The sequence below is a fragment of the Sycon ciliatum genome, chromosome 5 (assembly GCF_964019385.1).
Source record: "Sycon ciliatum chromosome 5, ocSycCili1.1, whole genome shotgun sequence".
Classification (NCBI taxonomy): Eukaryota; Metazoa; Porifera; class Calcarea; order Leucosolenida; family Sycettidae; genus Sycon; species Sycon ciliatum.
Window position 1 is genome coordinate 1,467,673 of NC_088647.1, and position 19,183 is coordinate 1,486,855.

Sequence of the window (19,183 nt, forward strand, 5' to 3'; positions counted from 1 at the left end):
TGGAGTTCACTGTAAAAGAAAGCACATAGCCCTCAGTCGAAACTGGTACAGCGATCATCAGCACATCCAGGACCACAGCATGGCAGTCGGAACGTTGATGTTGATGGACGTAATAATACGAATCCCGGGTGGACAGCATGCGAAGGTTATGCCAGTGGAGACAACAGCTTGCCCATTGGTCTATCATCCAAACTTTCAAGAGACTCACTTCCTGGGAGGAGTAATCACCGTGGCAAACAGAGTGATGACGACCAGTCCAGAATCCAAACTCAGTATATGCCGAGTCATGGAACAGCGTCCTCCAGGAGACAGCGAGAAAGACCTGGCAGAAGAGGTCCGGCAGGTGGTCACGTTACCATGGTAACTGGTGCCAGTGGTGGTCCATTGCGCCATGCCTACTCGCACTCGTCCTCTTTCAGAGAGGACCCGCGCAGCAGATCATACCAAGACACGCACTGAGGTGCACAGCGAGATGCACGACAAGACACACAGCAAGACACCTACGAAGACCCACACCTAAACGGACACCGAGACCCGCACCGAGAAACACACCGAGACCCACACCGGGAAAGGAATTCAGATTATGGCGCCAGGCCCAATCACTATGACAACAGTACCTGGGGAAATCAAAACTGGTTTTCCCATGACGATAGAGATCGGGAACCTCGGCTGCGTCATTTTTGCCATGGAAACACGCGTTCTAGTGGAGATTGTCCTTGGTAACTACAATCACACCGGACCACACACCCTATGTCGGCCGGCACTGAATGTGACCATGATAGTCTAGGAGTGTTGCGGTCCACCATGCTATGTACACGTACATACCGAAATGCTTGCTGGTGGTGGTGGTACTGCTGCTGCGGTGGTGATACTGCTGCTGCGGTGGTGATACTGCTGCTGCGGTGGTGCTGCTTGTGCTGGTGTTGGTGCTGCTGGTGCTGTAACTGAGTGCTGGTCTTTCTGCTGCTGGTGCTGGTGGACAAGCAGACTGAATCATACTAGCAGCTGCGATGACTTTGCCGCCAGTGCTAGTGGTGGTGGTGGTTTGTGAGTTCCCCGTCCCTGATGCCAGTGCTAGTGGTGGTGGTGGTTTGTGAGTTACCGTCCCTGCTGACAGTCATATTCACGTGTGCCCAGCACCTACTGTTGCCGCCGTCATGTGATCATTGCCATGGAGACCATGATCATAACATGTACAGGTGATTACTCAGCTGCTGCATAGTTCAAGATTTCAGCCTAAATCCAATCAATTTTTCTTACAAACTCGTAACCACAGTAATCACTTATATTGTAATATTATAAGAAACTATTTTGTCGCAGTTGCTACCTCGATTTCGCTAGCTGTTGTGTAGTAGAAATTATTGAGGCATTTTCTCCCTGACTGCGGGGCTAGCTGGATTGAGCTATGGACTGCGGGTGATGTGAATTATAGTCTGTGGCCAGTGCTTCTGCAGAGTGTAGCAATTGCCTCTGACCAGTATCATGTCACAGGCACTGTGATTGCTTAGTTACACCATAGGTGCGAGTATGCCTCTCCGGCGCACTATCTGATCATACTTCTGATGTTCTCCGCTGGGACGATTTGCTAGTACTGCATTTGAATTTCTGCTACATTATGTGCTAGTTCATGCATTGTTTTGCTCATTTTAAAACTAGTATTTTCTCTGGACAATGTTGGCCATTGAAGCCTTCTACAGGCTAGTACAGGCTAGTACAGGCTTTAGCCATGATGTATGCTTACTCTACATTTGACTGGCTGTTACAGTGTAGCGAGCATGTATGTATGGGCATTTATGAGCAAAGACAGAAGCTGTACACGTCTTCGAAGACCTTTTAGCAAGTACAGAGGATGCAGATGTCTCTTACAAACTGCTTGTGCCCTACAGTCGTTTGATAAAAAGTCCAGGTCATTATTAAGTTTGCTAATACCCTTTTATACATTCTTACTGTTTGGAAGATTGGTCTATTTTTATTAGTCACAATTCCAAGGAATTACGTCATCAAACTCATTAATTTTTATCATCTTTTTTGGATCTTCTAACTGCTACACCTTTGAAGAAGTTCTCTCCGTTTGAAATATTCTTGCACGACTCCTTTGATATTGATCACAGTTCTTCCCACCTGCATGTCAGTCACTCGTCTCCTGGCAGTCTCCCATGCCTGCCCGGCACCAGTCTATCTGAGCACTACAGTATCAAAGATCCGTTTCCGGTGGTCTTGGAATATCAAATAATGCCGCCGCAGAACTATTGGACAGCCGGCATGCAGTGGGTATGTATCAATGAGAAATGCAGGCACAACAATAGTTGTGTGATGGAATGGTATAGAAACAAGCAAGCAACTGTCCTCAGATCGAGAACATGATGTCTTGGAACACCGTCAATGCAGTGCAATAAACAATGGCATGCAGTCATTTACCATCACGCTGACCAGGCAGAGTAATCAGTCCTAGATCAAACCGCTCTGATTTAAAAGGAATTGTGTGCTCTGATTTAGCAGTTGAAGCACAAACTAGACTGCAACAACGACAGCCAACAGAAGAAGAAAAGTACATGTACGTGCAGCGAGCGATGGGAAAAGACATGTGGCAAACCTCTGAGCCGACAATAGTGTAATTTACATGTGCTTAGCCGTGGACACCATAACATACCGCCCGGCTGTATCCGTGAACACGTCCAATCATGGGTCTCACAGAGATAAGCGCAAATAATGCAGAACGTTAAATCACCGGAAAGAAACAGGAGTGCTGTTGAAAATGGGAAATAAACCAAGCACAATGTCTCCTGGAATTAGTGAGCGTCGTCGTGTACTCACTTGAGCCACTGCACCTAGCTCATTCTAGTATTTCTTATTCTGCCATCGTGTCCAATTAGCACCACCTCGATACCCACCGACACCGGCACCGACACTTCGGTTGCCTGAAGTGCCATCGGCTTGACTTGCAGAATGTGTGCTGTGACCTCCACCACCACCGCCGCCCCATCTGTCTGTGTAGCCTTGGCTGGTGCTGCTGTAAGCACTCTGACTGCCACGACCACCACTGCGCCAGTCACCACCACTACCTCCACCACCTACACGGCTGCTCTGCCAACCAGCTTGACCAGCGCGACTATCCGTACCAGCGAACCCACCACGACTTCCGAAACTTCCGCCACCTCGTCCATATCGATCGCCATCATGGTTTATTCCCTGGCCATAACCACCACAATTAGGTCCTCGACCGTATCCACTCTTGCCAGGTCCTGTACTGACATGACCACCACGGCCTGTTGCAGCAGACGCACTAGCAGCAGTAACACCTGGGCTGGCGCCATGACGCCCATCAGCAATGCTGGCTGGACGTGCAAGTTGCTGCTGGTTTGCGTCACGCACTGTACTGGGCAGAGTGCCAGACTCAAGACCATCATCCCACCACCCATCTTTAGAAACTTGGCAATCACCTGGAAATGACTGCCTGGATGTTTGCTGAGACTCGACTGCAGGGTTAGTCTCCTCAGCTGCGCCAGAAAGTGTTGGAAAACTCGAGCCAGCAGCCGTAGCTCCTGTTGCTGCATTTGCTGCATTCAGATGTGCTCCTGGATATTGAGAGAACGAAGACACCACGCTGGTGTCAGTGACAAAAGGTGCGACGGGATTGTGACCAGCAGCATATCCTGAAGACGTATTCAGTCCAGCCATGCCCGTGTGCATAGCGTTCTCTCCGCTGGCAAACGATGGTGGCGCATCCATACTAGCGATGTTATGGTGACCAGCAGCTGTCTTGCGTCCTGAATAAGAGTTACCTGGGCCATACATTGCTGGACTGGCATGAGCAGGAGGAGGTGGAAGCTGCTGATGATAGTTCTGTTTGGGCTGGTTGTTATGTGGCCAAACCTTGTCAAACTCCACATGGAAGAGGGGTAGAATCTGGTCCACATCGAAGAAGCACAGCTCTTTGCCGTAACCCTGCTTATCAGCAGCATACACATGACTGTCGTAACCCTCCTCCACACTTCCTCCAGATGAGATCTTTTTGCAGTGATATTCCTTGCCAGGAAGAACTTGACACAGCAGCAGTGCTTTCTGATATCCACCATAGCGAAGACTGTAGTCTGGATACTCGGAGAAGTATATACCGGAACCAAACTTGCCTCGGTGACGCGTTGCTTTACCGACCCGCTGAAGATCAAAGTTCTTCTCCATGATACTTTCCACATTCTTCGCGTCGGTGGTGTGAAAGGCCCAAACTGCTGCACGCTCACTCTTAGTTTTCCTCTCCTTCAACGTCTCCTGGAAAGCAATAAACTTCTCCACCAGCTCTGGCTGCACATAGTATGTCACTCTGGTGATCTTCATCTGGTCTGCACTCTTCTGTTGCTTGAAGAATGCACTGGTTGCCATGTTCATCACAGTTGCCTGGTCACCCTGCAGCACACCTCTGCTTGGTTCGACGGTCATGCGTTCAAACTCTCCACTATGCATGGACTTGCTCTCCAGTGCTGTGTTCAGAACGCTTGCAAGTGCTTTGCACTTGAATTCAACAGCATAGCGAGGTCGGATCAGATTGCATTCGAATAGACAATAGTATCCACCGGCGCCGTTGGCACTCTTGATGAAGCAAGAATCAAACTCACGCTCCTCCTCGCTTGGCAGTGTGCTGGGGAGAGTTTGGAACTCCTGGGTCTTACCCAGATAGACATCACACCAGACAATGTAATTGCTTGTTCGACCGGACACATCTTCCAGCGAGAAACATTCTGCACTAGGGACTGTCCACACGGATTGCGAACCAATTGTTTGTTTCATCTTAGCACATCCATCTTGTACAAGTACGGCCAAAACATTGGGATCTTGTACGCTGATTGGTAATCTTTGACTGTCCCCAGTCACAGTCTTCAGTTTCATCCGTTCTTCGTGCTGGGAAATCTCTATATTGCGATTGCGGATCTCTTGGACGTTGGTGATTTGTGGCTGTCTTTCTTTCTTCATGGTCTTGTCCAGCAAATTGATGCTGGCTTGACGGATCTCTCTGATCCCTGAGTCGTCTGTTTTCATAAGCTGGCCAACAGCCTGATCAGGACTGGACATTTTGAAATTCTCCTCTTCCTGCAATGTTTGCAGTCGTGCCACTTCACTTTCCAGCTCCTTGCGCTTGTCTTCCTGACGCTGGCGTTCAATTCTTTCACACTCCTTGCAAGGCACTGACTTGCAGTTTGCACCGCACAGAGCTGAGCAGATGTGACCGCATTTCTCCAGAGTCTTGCTGCATGGAAACTCGCATGGAGGGTCTCTGGCGCTGCACACCTTGGTTGCCTTGTGTTGGCATGGCAATGTCACGGTAACTGTTTCTTTGCATCGGTATGATATTTCATCTTCCGCGGCAACATCATGGCATTGTCGTACGTACACCTTGGTGCAGTTTGAACCCGGGCATATGAACTGCTTTGGGCTGGTGCATTTCAAGGCACTCTCTGGCTGGTAGCACTCTTTGGTTGAAGCGTGGCCGCATACACTGAACTCGAAATCCACTTGCTGGCGGCAAATCTTGTGCGGGTGCCATGGTTGACAACGGCGTTGACAGTTGTGCACATCGCACGGCATTAGAATCCCACATGGCTCGTCGCAGAAATCGTTCCTGTTGATTGGGATGTCCTTAGCTGACTTAACCTTAACCGAAGCAGAGGGATGTTTCTGGCAAGCCAGTTGCAGGATTGGAGACACCAGGCTTTTCTCCTGCAAACCACTCAGCAAGAACTTCCAATTAGCTGATGCTTGCACGGTCATAAAGTTGCCAACAAAGTACATGCCACACTTGGCCCGCGATTGTGCAACGCAGCGTCGATTCAGCTGATCCAGAAATCCAATCTTGCCTTCCGGGTTAGACCTGGTCAGTGATACAATCACGATTTGGTTCTCATCACCTTGGTAACGATCGATTGTGTGCACCTGCACGCTGTGGCGGTCTCTTGCCTTGTTGATTTGCTCTGCAGTCGGCTGTAGAGGCTTCTTCTCACCTCTTGCATCTTGGAGAAGTGATTCCTCTTCCATAACTTCCGCGATGAAATCAGGGTGATCTTGAATGTCAAACACCGAAGAAAGACTGTCCTGCATAAGGCGTCGCACCCGTCTTGTCTGTCCTAGATACGGTGTGAGAATTGTGACATCCGCGGGATCATAACCCTGCTGAACAAACCAGAGTGCAAGACGAACGACCATCTCTGCTTCTTCTCTGTTCTCAACGCTCCTGCTTTTGTCTTCCTTGTGCGTGTGGTGCCAGAAGAACATCGAGTCAGCCATACACGCCGGGACCTTGTTCTGCGACACAACTGACAGGTTGTCCTTGTAATCTGGGTAGATATCCAGAAGAAGTTTACTGAACTCTGGTCGCATGCGATTCTGTGTCAGCAGCAATCCATGTGGCATCTTGTTATTGAGCAGTCGTTCTATCATTGAAATATCAAAGTGGTGATCTTTAACCAGAGTGTACGACTCAACGGATGGTCGTAGCTGCTTGTGATCTCCGATCATGATCAAGTGTTGAACCCATGGACCAAGAGCAGCAACAATCTGTGGTTCAAGTACCTCAGCAGCTTCTTCCACAATGACAACACTAGGCTTGAGTGCAGCGAGAAGCTCATGGTTCATGGATGCACCAGTGATTGTCATTCCAAGCATGATGGCGCCTGTTTCCTTCAGGTGCTGTGCTTTCTCTAAGGCTGTATGAAGGCGCAATTGCTCGCTGCAGTGTGTGAACTGGTACACTGCCTGCTCGAGTCTTCTTCGGCAGTCCTGCTTGCGCAACGAGATGATATGCTGCACAAATATCGCCCTGCGAATGCCGTCCAACCGCCACACATCATCTTCAAGAGCTGACGTCAATTCTGTGGCTACTTGGTGTGCCTGACCTTCCATACCCGGAATCTCTCTAGGCCAAGCATCATGGATGACATCCCAGTAGACCAGGCGTACAGGATCCTCCTTTGCTCTGCCGCCTTTGCGATGTTGCAGGGTTTCCTTTCGTTCCTCGTCATCCTCGCTGGATTCAGCTTCACCTGCGCTTTTCTGAGTCTGCACTGGAGTAAACTGGGCTGTTCCCGTCGCATTCGCTTGGGATGATTCCATTGTCTGGCGTAATTGGTCGAAGATTTGTTGGCCGGGAAGCCACATTGCGAGTGCCAGCTGTACAAGATGCAGTAGAGCGGACTGGTCAACGCCGAGTAGCCATTCATCTAGGTCACCCTTCGGGAATATGCCACTCAGCTTCATGTAATCGGCATTGCTCAAGCGGTCTTTCTTCACACCAAACAGCAGCTTCATGATCTGCGTAGGACTGGCATAGGTCAGAAAACCGTGTACGGAGAAGTGCGTGGCGTCAGACAACTCCTGAACAATGCCCTGTAAGTCATTAGCTGCTTTTCGCTTGCCAATTCGTTCATGTTCGCTATGTCCTGCCACGACACGGATTCGGTTGATGTTGCGTGACTCCAGTGCTTCATTATCGGATCGACCACCGGCACGCACAACTCTCATAAACTTCATGCAGGCGAGTAGGAACTCATCCAGGGCATGATTCTTGTAGGTGAGGACCAGGAAGACCTTCTGCTTCAAGCTCGACGCTGTCAGCAAGAGCTGAACCAACTTAATGCCAATGTACGTCTTGCCTGTACCGGGCGGACCTTGGATCAGTGCTAGACGATGCCTCAATGTATGTGCTATTGCTTTGCGCTGTGACAGGTCAACGCAAAGGTCTGCATCATCATCCTCCAACAGATTGAGCACATCCGGCAGAGTCATGCTTGGAGGACCCCGTAGTGCCGAAACAGCCGAGGAGAAAATCCCCCATTGTCGATGATACATCCCATCACTGCTGCTTTCCAGCTGGCGGGCGGTGTCCAGTAGCCTTGTCCGTGTATCAGGCTTGTGCTGTGCGCTGAGCATGTCTGCTTTGCTACTGGTATGGTTAATACTCGCAACAGCACAGCTTTCTTGCAGGCTAGGTGCGGCCACCACACCCCCCAACTCCGAACTTTTCTGAACGGCGAGTGGTTCTGCATCATTCCTGATTGCAGTGCTGCTGCTGGCCGACTCCTCCTTGTCAGCATCTTCGTTTGGCAATGGCTTGTAAAGACATGTCGGGTCAAACGAGATTTCACGCTTCTTCTTAGTGTCACTCTGTGCGTCACCAGCTTCCTCTGAGATGGCGTGTGTATCCAGATACTCGGGAGGATACTCGGTATCTTTAAGACAGTCAACAATCTCCTCGGTGAACGGAATGTCCTCGGAAGTCATATCCCGAAGACAGAGTAGCACAGGTTGATAGGCTTTGTAGTAAGCTGGGGACTCCAACATGAGCGTGGTGTGAGGTGAGGCACTTCTCATTCTGCTGATAAACTCTGCCATGTCACTACCGTTGATATCAGTGCACGGGTCCACCAGCAGAATACCCTCCGTGGCCATATTGGCATTGCTGCGTACAGTAGCCCACAGCGGATTGCTGAACGAACCGTCGGTCGTGATGCACACCAGGTTGCCATACATCAGGGCACTTGTCTTCTGCCAGTCCTTGACAGGACGTACAGGCTTCACTCTGATCCCAAGGGAGAATCCCGAGCTGCTCTGACCGATACCACGTTGGCGCCTCTTGTTCTTGTCTTTTACAAGCGATTCCATTGCATCTAGCTTCACCTGGTAGTAAACGTTCATGTCACGGATGTCTAGCTTTCCTTGAAGCAGGTTCTGTACGCCGGTTTTCAGTGCAGCAAAGCAGTCCTCTCGCAGCAGCCGGAAGTAAGTGTCAAGATAATCATCAACTGATTTGTAGTTGCCATGACGACGAACAACCGGGAGAGCTGGACCAGTGTACGCTGTGGCTGACCATTCTCCAGTTGCCGTGGTGATAAGCTGACCAGTCAGCTCAGTGCTGGTCGGCGCAAGCGGCAAGTTGCTCCATGAACATGTCTCCGGATCATTGTCAGTTGTCGTGACAACCATACATTGTAGAAACTTCAGTAGGCATTTCTTCACACGGTCCTGTGGGTATGATGGCATATCCACCATCTTTCTGACCAATGGCACAACAAGCTGTAGCAGGCTGTTGTCTGCGGTGCACAGTGCCAGGAGAAAGTCTTCAAGTAACTGCCAATCCGGGTAACTTTGCTGCATGTACCCCAACAATGCTCCAGTGAGTGGATTGAAGAATGTACACTTGCTTATTGCAGCAGTCAAGTTTTTGAAGACGTTGGGCATCGCGCTGAGGAAGTCTTTCAGGTCGAGAAGTGTTTTAATGATTCTGCCAGCCAAGATGTTGGCCCAGTTTCTGTCGCTGATTGACTGATTCAACATTGTCTTCCATATTAGGTGAGCGTTGAGATATCGTACAGCCGTCACTCTGTCGTCCGCCTTTACCAGGCTGCACAACTCATCTAGCCAGCTTATGAACTGCTCCGACGTGCAGTTGATGGCAGTCACGGTTACTTCTGATGCTCGTGCGTTTTGGGCTTGCACTTGTTTCTTTCTCGTCTCCTCGAGCTTGAACTCTACTACGTCGGAAGGCGAGAGAGACATGCCGGCGATTGCGTCCAGCTTCACACGGGTAAAGTGAAAGAAGACATCGTTGTCGGACCGCATATCGAGCGAACTGTTGTCGTCTTCCGACTGTTGCTGTGGCTGAATGAAACCGATTGATTTATCAGGTATGACGCGTGCAACAATGCCCGTTTTCCAGCGGCGTTTCCCGTCCTCCTGTTCAGGACGCTTCATGGTGAGCATTGTCTTTCCACTTTCCTTGGCTATTTGCAGTGCCCACGGCTTGGCCTTTCTAGCAGGTGCTGCTTTGAAAGATCGTTCCAACTGCAAGCAACATAAGAAGAAACAATCACAGAGATATTGCATTAGAATATACTGGATAATGACTCACTGCACACTTCCAGGGCACAGGTTGACGGTCATCTCAAAGCACTCAATCAAGCGACATTATTAAAATTTTAAAAATTCTATCGACCAGCTAAGTCTGAAAATCACACTGAAAAGTAGAATGGCACCTATGCATAATTTTCCCGCGGTTTTTTGTGCGGGGCAACTTCACGACCTCGACACTGTACTTGCACCACGCAGCGCAGCATGCAGTCTCATGCATGCACGCGTGGAAACTCTGATGATCGTAGAGCCCTACGTACCTGCTTCGCGTTTGCTGAGGCTGAAGTACAATGTACAATTTTTTTTCCTTTGTGTTGGTGAAGAATCAAACTCAAAGCAAGACATTTATTTCCTTCTTGGAAGGCAAGGGTTGTCACAGTTTGCTGTTGTGTATAAGTAGCAAGTTAGTTAGAGATCAGTAAGCAGCTGACACAATCATGCCAAGCAACGCTCATTGTATCGTCCCTGGCTGCTCAAATCGTAAAAGCAGCTGCAAGTTTGGTTTGTTTGAGTCTGATGATGCGAACTCGCAAGGACGAAAAGTGTTTGGGAAGCGTCGTCTATGTGGATCAGACCTGGCTCGTGTTGGCTGCGGAGGAACAGCAGAGGTCTGTAAAGCTGTATCTTTTCATCGTTTGCCTAAAGATTCGGATCGACGCCGGCATATCAGGGCCGAGTGGCTTGCCAAAATACCAAGAGTCAACACTCCTCTTTCTGGAAACTCGTATGTCTGTGGGGTGCACTTTCCTGGTGGTCGACCTGTGACGGAGGACGAGCCACCTTCCCGTTTCTTGGACAAAGCCGTCGTAGTGAAGAGGAAGAGCCGTGTTTCGACAGGCGAAGTCAGTCGACCCGTTGAAGCGATTGATATTGATGACGATGTTGATTTACCAGTCACAGATGAATCGGTGCCTGAGGCTGCAACACTTTTAGCTGACCATGATTATGGTGAAGTTCCCGTTCTCCAAGAGAACAAAATAAAGACTTTGGAAGCACAAGTGGCTAAGTTGCGGTCCCAGTTGGAGCAGGCCTTGTACAATTTGGATGAATCGGAAGAAGCTTTGCGTAAATGCCAACTCCATTACTCGAACATCCGACATGACAACAAGATTGTACTGTTTTACACGGGCCTGAGTTCTCTGGCGTTTGACTTGTTGCTGGATCAGTTGCGGTGTGGATGTCAAGACATGTGCTTTGCTACTAAAGTGCCAACTGATTTCCTTGGCCAGGACAGCCGTGGCAGACGAAGAGCATTGGCGTATGAAGACGAGTTGCTATTGACCCTTGTCAAACTTCGGCATGCTTTCCCTGAGTCAGATTTAGCACTGCGATTCGGAATAGATCAATCCACGGTGTCCCGAATATTTTCAACGTACATTCGTTGCATGTACTTCTCTATGAAAGAAGTGGACATTTGGCCGAGCCGGGCTCTGATTGATCGCTACATGCCCGACGTCTTCAAAGACAAGTACCCACGCACCCGGGTAATTATTGACGCAACAGAGTTTCCCATTGAGAAGCCAGCCAACCCAACTGTACAAGCAGCCACCTGGTCGAATTACAAAAACAGGAACACTTTCAAACTGTTAGTTGGTGTGACACCTACCGGTGCAATATCGTTTCTGTCTCCTCTTTATGGCGGGCGCATTTCTGATAAGAAACTGACAAAGCGAAGTGGGCTAATGAAGTTGATGGAGAAGGGTGATGCCATCATGGCCGACCGTGGTTTCGACATTGCCGATCTGCTACCGGAGGGTGTCGATCTCAACATACCCCCGTTTCTTGGTTCTCGAGATCAGCTTGATGAAGAAGAGGTGATCGAAACTCGGCGTATTGCTAGCGTGCGTATTCATGTGGAGAGAGCAATGGAAAGGATCAAGAACTTCAGGATAACTCACTTCTTATCTTCCGTGTTGTGCCCTTTGGCTGAGCAGATCATATTTGTGTGTGCATTCCTCACTAACTACATGGAGCCCCTGGTACCTCCGCCTGTTAGTAAGCCATCGACACAGTCTGCACACTTTTCCTCTGCTGCAGAAGTTGCCCAGATATCACCAGATGCAAACATTTCTGCAGTGGCTGTTTCAGCTGGCACATTTCTTTCACCTGCCATTACTGCTTCTGCTGCTGCTTCCGCTGCTACCAAGTTGTCATCTGCTGTAGCTGCTACTTCTGCTGCTACGAACGTGCCATCTCCTGTAGCTGCTACTGCTGCTGCTATCAGCGTGCCATCTTCTTCTGTAGCCGCTGCTGCCTATGTGACCACTCCCGTATGTTTGTTTTGCAAGCGCTCAGATGGCCCACTTCTTAGAGTTTGTAGGTCTTGTAACTCACGCTACCACCATATGTGTCAGAATGATGATGAAGATGGGCGTCTATGTAATTCTTGCTTTATGACCAGGCCGCTCTGTTGAAAGCTTTTTGCGCATGCCGATATTCCTACGTGGCCTCGGTATTTTCTTCCCCTCTTTTCTTTGTGTTATGTTGTGAGTAATGGTGCCCCTACACAATGATGCTTATTTCACTCAGGACTTCGTACTTCGAAGTAGAAGTAGTGATGCTCCTATTTGTCTGTTTGTGCTGTTCACCAGGTAGGAAATGTGGCCTGTGACTGCTGCAAGTGCCGCTTACTTTGAAGTAAATACGAATACTCATGTAACGTTCATGCCTTTTTGAACTCTGTTGTAACACGGAATGGCGAGCTATTGTAAACCAGTTGTACGTGCCGTTTTTTGTAGTGGTTACCAGTAATGGCAGTATAATTTACTATAACGCACTGTTTACAGCAGAGTTCCACTGTCTTGGGTACATGTATACAACACTACCTAATCATGTACAAATGCAGGAAGCCGGTAGCTGATGGAACTATCCACCATCTAATCACGGCGTTTATATCAAGGAGCTACAGAACAGGGCAGAACAGAAAAAGCTATAATAAAGAACATAAAGTGCAGCGTATAGAACAGTTCAGACACACTTACAGAAGAAAAGATTGCCACAAATCAGGGAAGAATGTAAACAGTCAAGACTACAGGAACTGGAGCAAAGTGAGCAATGGTCATCTCAGATGACGAGGAATATATCTATTACCAAGAAACTTGATCACAGAGCCAGTTTCGGGAGAACATGATCAAAATAAAATGTTCGGCAAGCTGCGAGAGTTTTCTTGACATGCACTTCACAAAATGAAATGCGCTCAACAAAAAGATCATTGCAGGGAGACCACACTACAAAGTCACAAAATTGAAGGCCTGCAGCAAAGAGCTGCATTTGCACTTGTGTATAGTAGGCATGTGTTGTTTTGAGAGAAAGCACACCATCCTTGTTGGACAAACAAAATGATGCAGTAGACCCAGCTACCTCTGCTAGACTTTGGTCTCTAGCAACAAACGGGCATTTAATCTCGAGCAAAAGTGATGTATCACCATCCCTAACAATGCCATCGGGACTGGCACCAAACCAGCATTCATCAGCATGCACAAATAAGCCACATGCAACAACATCTATCAGCTTGCCAGACTTGGCTTGGTGGGCTACGTAGGCACATCGTGCCTCTTCTTCATGATCAATCCCCCATCTGGTTGCAGGAGTGGTAAACGCCGGCCGATCAATGATAGTTTTTATGAGGGATGACGGGTCAGTCTGAGGTCGTCGATGAGCTACAGTATGGGCAATGGAAGCTGTAATACGCTTCTTTCGTTCATTCCTCCAGAGTTCACTTGTTGTTTGGGATGCAGTGGCTTCTTGCAGGGCATTAGCTTCTTCACAAGTAAGTATGACATTGGACTCGTACCACAGCATCTGCTTGTCCTCAGTTAGCCACTCGCAGTCAGATGGCACAGGTGTCACATCACCTGATCTGCTGTGCTCAACCTGCCACTTGTCCTTCTGTTCCCCTGCCCTAGCCAGTCTCTCCTTTTTCTGCGCTTGGGCTCTGTGCAACCTGTCCTCCTTCTGCTTAGCAGCAAATCCTGAGCTACCAGCAACAAGAGGCAATGCTAGGTGGATGGAGTTGGAGTGAATGGTTGAGTTGGCGTATTCCTCCACACGCCGGGCAAAGTCCATCCGCTTTGCAACAGCACGAGGGTCAAGTACTTCTGCAGCAGAATGCTTACGTTTCTTTGGCGCAGATTTGTCAGTGGTACTGCCACCTCTACGCCACTCCATGTCTTGAACCAGCATGGGCTCACTCTTTTTACCTGCACCTGCAGGAGGCTGGTTCCACTTTTGCAGCATGTCCGTGCACGTCGGAGCGTCACTAAACCCAAGCAGAGTGAACTCGGACAAGCCATACATCAGTGCAGCTATATGCTTGCAACTGGCAGTAACACCCTTGCCAGCAGGACAAGTGCACTGAGCACCAACAACACTGGTGGCAGATCCTGAGTCACACTGAGCAACGAGCCGAAGTTTGTAGTCAGCTTTGGTCTTCATTTCAGGCTGACAGCGGGCACGGTAGTACACACGGCTGTTGGCCTTCATCAGTTCGATTTTCTGGACATAACCTGCTCGATACAGACGAATTGACTTGCTATCAGTGGCAGCAAGCGCTTTGAAATTCTTGGCAGGTCCATCGCTGGTCATAGTGTCCACGAAATAAGAAACCATAGTTTGCATGGAGAACGACAGGGAGAGTAGCCTTCCACTCGCAGATTTAATCGGCTGCCACCCAGTAACAGGAAAATCCAGAGGGTCGTGGGGAATAACAGCAAGCGCTGCAGCTGGCGGAGGTGGCCCTTCCTTGCCATCACCGTCGCCTTCAGAGAAATGCTGAGCAAGTCTGTAAACGACACGAGCAGATAAATAACAAACTCAGATTCACAAATAATTTCAAAAAAATAAGATTTTGTTGTGGGAAGAAAACAACTCACCTCGCAACTAGATCGGCTTTCTTTCCCGACTTCTTGAGACCATACTCTCCACACTTCACCTTCAGAAGGTTCAAGGTGAGCTGGGAAAAATCCTGACTGACTGCCATCTTCCTGTCAACTAATATCGAAACTGTCTTCCACTGCAACGACTGAAAACAAAGGAGAGCCTCGCGTCGAGCAAGTTGCCCCGCACAAAGGTGCGAAGTCGCGATGGCGACCTGGCCGCCATGTTTTATGCATAGGTGCCATTTGGAATTATTAATTACACTTTGCTGCAGTTACAGCTTAGTGTATGGATGTTTCACATGCCAATAGCAAAGTTCCTGGCACTCTTTACATCACACTATTCACGAATTTTAGACGGTATGCCTTTTCGGATAGGTTGAGACAGCGATTTCACATTCGTAAAGCGCATGAGATTAGTCTTGTGTGGATCCAAAAATGCACCCCAAACATTGGGAAAAGTGATTCAAGTTCTGCTCACCTGGTCGACTTTGTCAGGTTGTTGCCGCTTTAGCTGCTTCGGCTGCTCTGTCTGTTCTGGTCGTGACTGAAGCTCATCATCTGTGGGGCTGCTATGTGCATCAGATTCCCTGACGTCAAAGCTATCTTGGCCGGCCGCCATAGTAACATCTTCAAGCTGTCGCCGTCGACTGAAGTCGATCTTTTTCGGCTGAGGTGGCTTGGGAGGCCTGCGAGGCTTAAAGGTTCTGCGAGCTCGTTCTCGGTACCACCACTCTTCTGGATCATCGCTGTCACTGTCGGAATCATCTGTATCTTCCAGGACCTCCAGCTCGATACCACCACCCTGGTATGGATTGCACCGGGCAGCATACTGGTTGTGTTCATAGCTGGCGTGTGAATAACCACTGGCATTGCCGGCCGGTGGGTGACTTCCACCTCCCTGCGGTTGGCCGCCTGCGCGCCAATTAAGAACGGCTGAAGCCATCGCTGTGCATCAGGCGGCAGTCTGAGAATCACAAACAGGTGCATGCACGTATTCACGCATTCACACAAACACACGCCATCATTAGAAAAAGTGATGTCAACAGGAGCAATTCCCATGACTATAGTGGCAGCAAAACTGGAAGAGAAAAGTTCACTACGCTAGTCGACTAATCACACAGCATGTACTAACACACAGCATGTACTAACACACAGCATGTACTAACACACAGCATGTACTAACACAGAGCCAGAGCAACACCTCACAGTACATGTACTGGTATCAGTAGACCTACAAGGTAACACCACACACTCAGGCGCGTAGCACCGCCGTTGGCGGTGGTCCGGCCAGGGGGATCCGGGGGGATCTCCCGCGGAATTTTTTTGAAATTGGGGTGCAAAATCCTGCATTCTGGGCACTTTTGGCATTGTTTTACTATGGTGGTTGTGGTCGGGCGAAAAAGTGGTCCGGCCAAAGCCGGACCGGCCGGAGCGGCTGCTACGCCCCTGACACTATAATTAGTATGTACTGGTATTGGTTAGAGCAGAGCTAGGCTTACAGCTCACAGCATCATGTACTGGTATTGGGTAGAGCAGAGCTAGGCTAACAGCTCACAGCAGCACAGGGCATGCCTGTGCTAGCACAGCCTCCTATTCCATTATGGTTGTCTGATGATTGGCTCAGCCATGAAACTCCGAGTCACAACGGAATTTGCCAAGGTTTTCATTGCGTGCCTTTGTGTACTAGCACAGAAGTGACCAGGTGGCATGCAGTCAGGTGGCATGCAGTCAGGTGGCATGCAGTCAGGTGGCATACAGTCAGGTGGCATACAGTCAGGTGGCATACAGTCAGGTGGCATACAGTCAGGTGGCATGCAGTCAGGTGGCATGCAGTCAGGTGGCATACAGTCAGGTGGCATACAGTCAGGTGGCATGCAGTCAGGTGGCATACAGTCAGGTGGCATACAGTCAGGTGGCATGCAGTCAGGTGGCATGCAGTCAGGTGACATGCAGTCAGGTGACATGCAGTCAGGTGGCATACAGTCAGGTGACATGCAGTCAGGTGGCATACAGTCAGGTGACATGCAGTCAGGTGGCATGCAGTCAGGTGACATGCAGTCAGGTGACATGCAGTCAGGTGGCATGCAGTCAGGTGACATGCAGTCAGGTGACATGCAGTCAGGTGGCATGCAGTCAGGTGGCATGCAGTCAGGTGACATGCAGTCAGGTGACATGCAGTCAGGTGGCATACAGTGCATCACACTAACTCTACTGTGAACGAATCATACAAACGATAAACAATAATGGAAAATAGCACAGCACACCAGCGACACTACCATTATTTTAGTGAACTACAGTAAGATCGGGCGCCGAAGAACGCAGGGGCTCGAGCGCAGCCTAGGAAAGTTCTTAAATTTTTGATTCTAGCCAGACCGTTCTTATTCACACGCGCGCGCGGCGAGTCGAGTGACGTCATGACGTTTGTCATGTACATGTACATGTACATGTACATGTAGTGCAATGTAGTACTTCTAAACTAGTGGGTGTCGTAAATGGGAATGACTGTACATGTAGCAGTTACTGTTTACACGTGTACATGACATGTACTCACCTCCCATACATGTACAATGTAGATCTACGTACAATGTAGATCTGGTGTTCTTAAATCTGATAATTCTAGCCTGGACTGTTCTTAAATTTTGCGGGTTTTCCAGCCTGGGTGTTCTTCGGCGAGGTGTTCTTCGGCGCCCGATCTTACTGTATCACATGTTTATAAGACTCCACAAACCCCAAAAGCGGAGTAACATATAATTCGATTTGAATCGCAGTAAAGAGACCTTCGGGGTGCTGAGTTGAAAGGTCTTGGTCCGAGGAAGCTGAGACACTCCGTTCCTCCTTTATTCCCAATCGAACTCGTGTACTTCCACCAAAACTGGTTGACTGCACCCTGCCAGATGGGGATTTGTACGCAAAATGTCACTAAAAGCATCATTTCGTTCTTATAAAGCACGGATGAACGCGATTGGCCCATATGTCGTAGTCTTTCGGACGCCGCGTCCACTGGTTTGGGTTTGAGAAGGCTGATGCAGCGTTCGGCTCTTATTCCCAATCGAACATGGTTAAATAAGTGGCCAAGTTCTCATGCGTACCCCAGTCGCCTGCCGGGTCACCGTGCCTGCAGACTACAACTTTGACACCAAGGCTCAACTCAAAGTTTCAAAGGTTCAACTCGAGTGACAGGAACGCGCTCAAACAGGCTGTAGGCTAGAACCCTGAACACTCAGATCTATCTTATCCGGACCTGCAAGTTATGGGCACCTTTGTCTACCGGGCACCATGCGTGTGTGTGTACGTGTGTGTGTACGTGTGTGTGTGTGTGTGTGTGTGTGTGTGTGTCTTTCGCCGTCCGAATGATTTATCCCGACACAAGAACTACTGCCTCGCCTAATAGCTATCATCGCCTTCGGCGATGGGCTTTCCAAAGGTGTGTGTGTTTTTAGTGGAAATATCACTTCTCTTTTCCCAAGTTTTTTTGGACTGAAATAGTGACGTCCTATCCCAGATCAAAATGTAGGTGAGTCAGACTCACCAGCCTGAGTTGTTGTCATCAACATGATGTCAGCAGGTCAGGCAGGTATGGAGTGGAAGAGGCACTTACCGTACAGCTCTCGATGAGAGGTTCTACGCCAGATGATGGTGTGAGCCAGCGATAAAATAATGGAAAAAGCTGGTGCTCAGCCCCCACGAGTGCACTGCATAGGTCACGCACCTTTGCAGTGCGTGGAGCACAGCGTTGAAGCCGTGTGACTTGATCCAGTACTCTCCTGAGTGTTGGCAACATCAGGCACCTACCTGTCTTGAGGCTGAGCACGGGCTGCGGGTGCAGCACTCACTGCTACAGCCACTACGGTACAGGCGGACCTTCACTCGGCGATGGATGATCGAACTTGTTTCAGAGACTCACTGATGTTTTGCAATGGCCAGTCGTTGTCGCTCGCTTGTCAAGTTAGTTGTGAGCTTCTGATCCAGATCGCTCTAACACTGATACGCGAGTCCGTCCAGTCCTACCTTTGCTAGGACACTGATGGCTAATGGCCTTGTACTTTTATAAAGCTAAGACCCCTATCGTTCTTGGAACCACTGTTCGGACGAAGAAGTCACGGTTAATTCTGGTGCTCCTTTGCTCCGACGTGCAGAAATCTAGATATTGTTGTTGAGTTTTGGTTGGTGCTGGTTTCTGTCGAATCCGGAGTTTCGAAACGATCGAAACTTTCGAAAGTAACCTTTGGCTTTGACAGCTTGGGAAATCTCATCTTTCATTCATTTGACTGTGCACTTTCCTGACCATGTTGATTTTGTAGGCATGATGTCTTAGTGTGTTAGTTAGTTAGTTGTAGCGAAACCAACCTGGCCGCCGGCCGGCCGGGGCGATGGGCCATGCCTTCTTTACTTCAGACCAGGGCTTTTACGAC

At 49.2% G+C, this 19,183-nt stretch overlaps 3 protein-coding genes across 4 annotated transcripts; 1 reads left to right on the forward strand and 2 right to left on the reverse strand.

The window, feature by feature from the left end:
* Window positions 1-2,194: 2,194 nt before the first annotated feature.
* On the reverse strand, window positions 2,195-19,093 carry LOC135817127 (uncharacterized). Of its 2 annotated transcripts, XM_065330247.1 has the most exons (3): window positions 18,370-19,093; window positions 15,250-15,735; window positions 2,195-9,828 (listed from the first exon to the last, which is right to left on the reverse strand). In XM_065330247.1, exons 2-3 carry the CDS (start codon window positions 15,712-15,714, stop codon window positions 2,839-2,841), a joined length of 7,455 nt encoding a protein of 2,484 aa, XP_065186319.1. In that variant the 5' UTR covers window positions 15,715-15,735; window positions 18,370-19,093; the 3' UTR covers window positions 2,195-2,838. The 2 variants fall into 2 exon arrangements, with proteins under 2 accessions (XP_065186319.1, XP_065186320.1); XM_065330248.1 differs by lacking the exon at window positions 18,370-19,093 and having other exon boundaries at window positions 15,250-16,563.
* Window positions 12,813-14,985, reverse strand: LOC135817126 (uncharacterized). Its single transcript, XM_065330246.1, has 2 exons — window positions 14,766-14,985; window positions 12,813-14,674 (listed from the first exon to the last, which is right to left on the reverse strand). The coding sequence occupies exons 1-2, from the start codon at window positions 14,870-14,872 to the stop codon at window positions 12,997-12,999; spliced, it is 1,785 nt and encodes a 594-aa protein (XP_065186318.1). The 5' UTR covers window positions 14,873-14,985; the 3' UTR covers window positions 12,813-12,996.
* On the forward strand, window positions 16,479-16,988 carry LOC135816512 (cleavage stimulation factor subunit 2 tau variant-like). Its single transcript, XM_065329708.1, has one exon. The coding sequence runs from the start codon at window positions 16,479-16,481 to the stop codon at window positions 16,986-16,988; it is 510 nt and encodes a 169-aa protein (XP_065185780.1).
* Window positions 19,094-19,183: the final 90 nt, after the last annotated feature.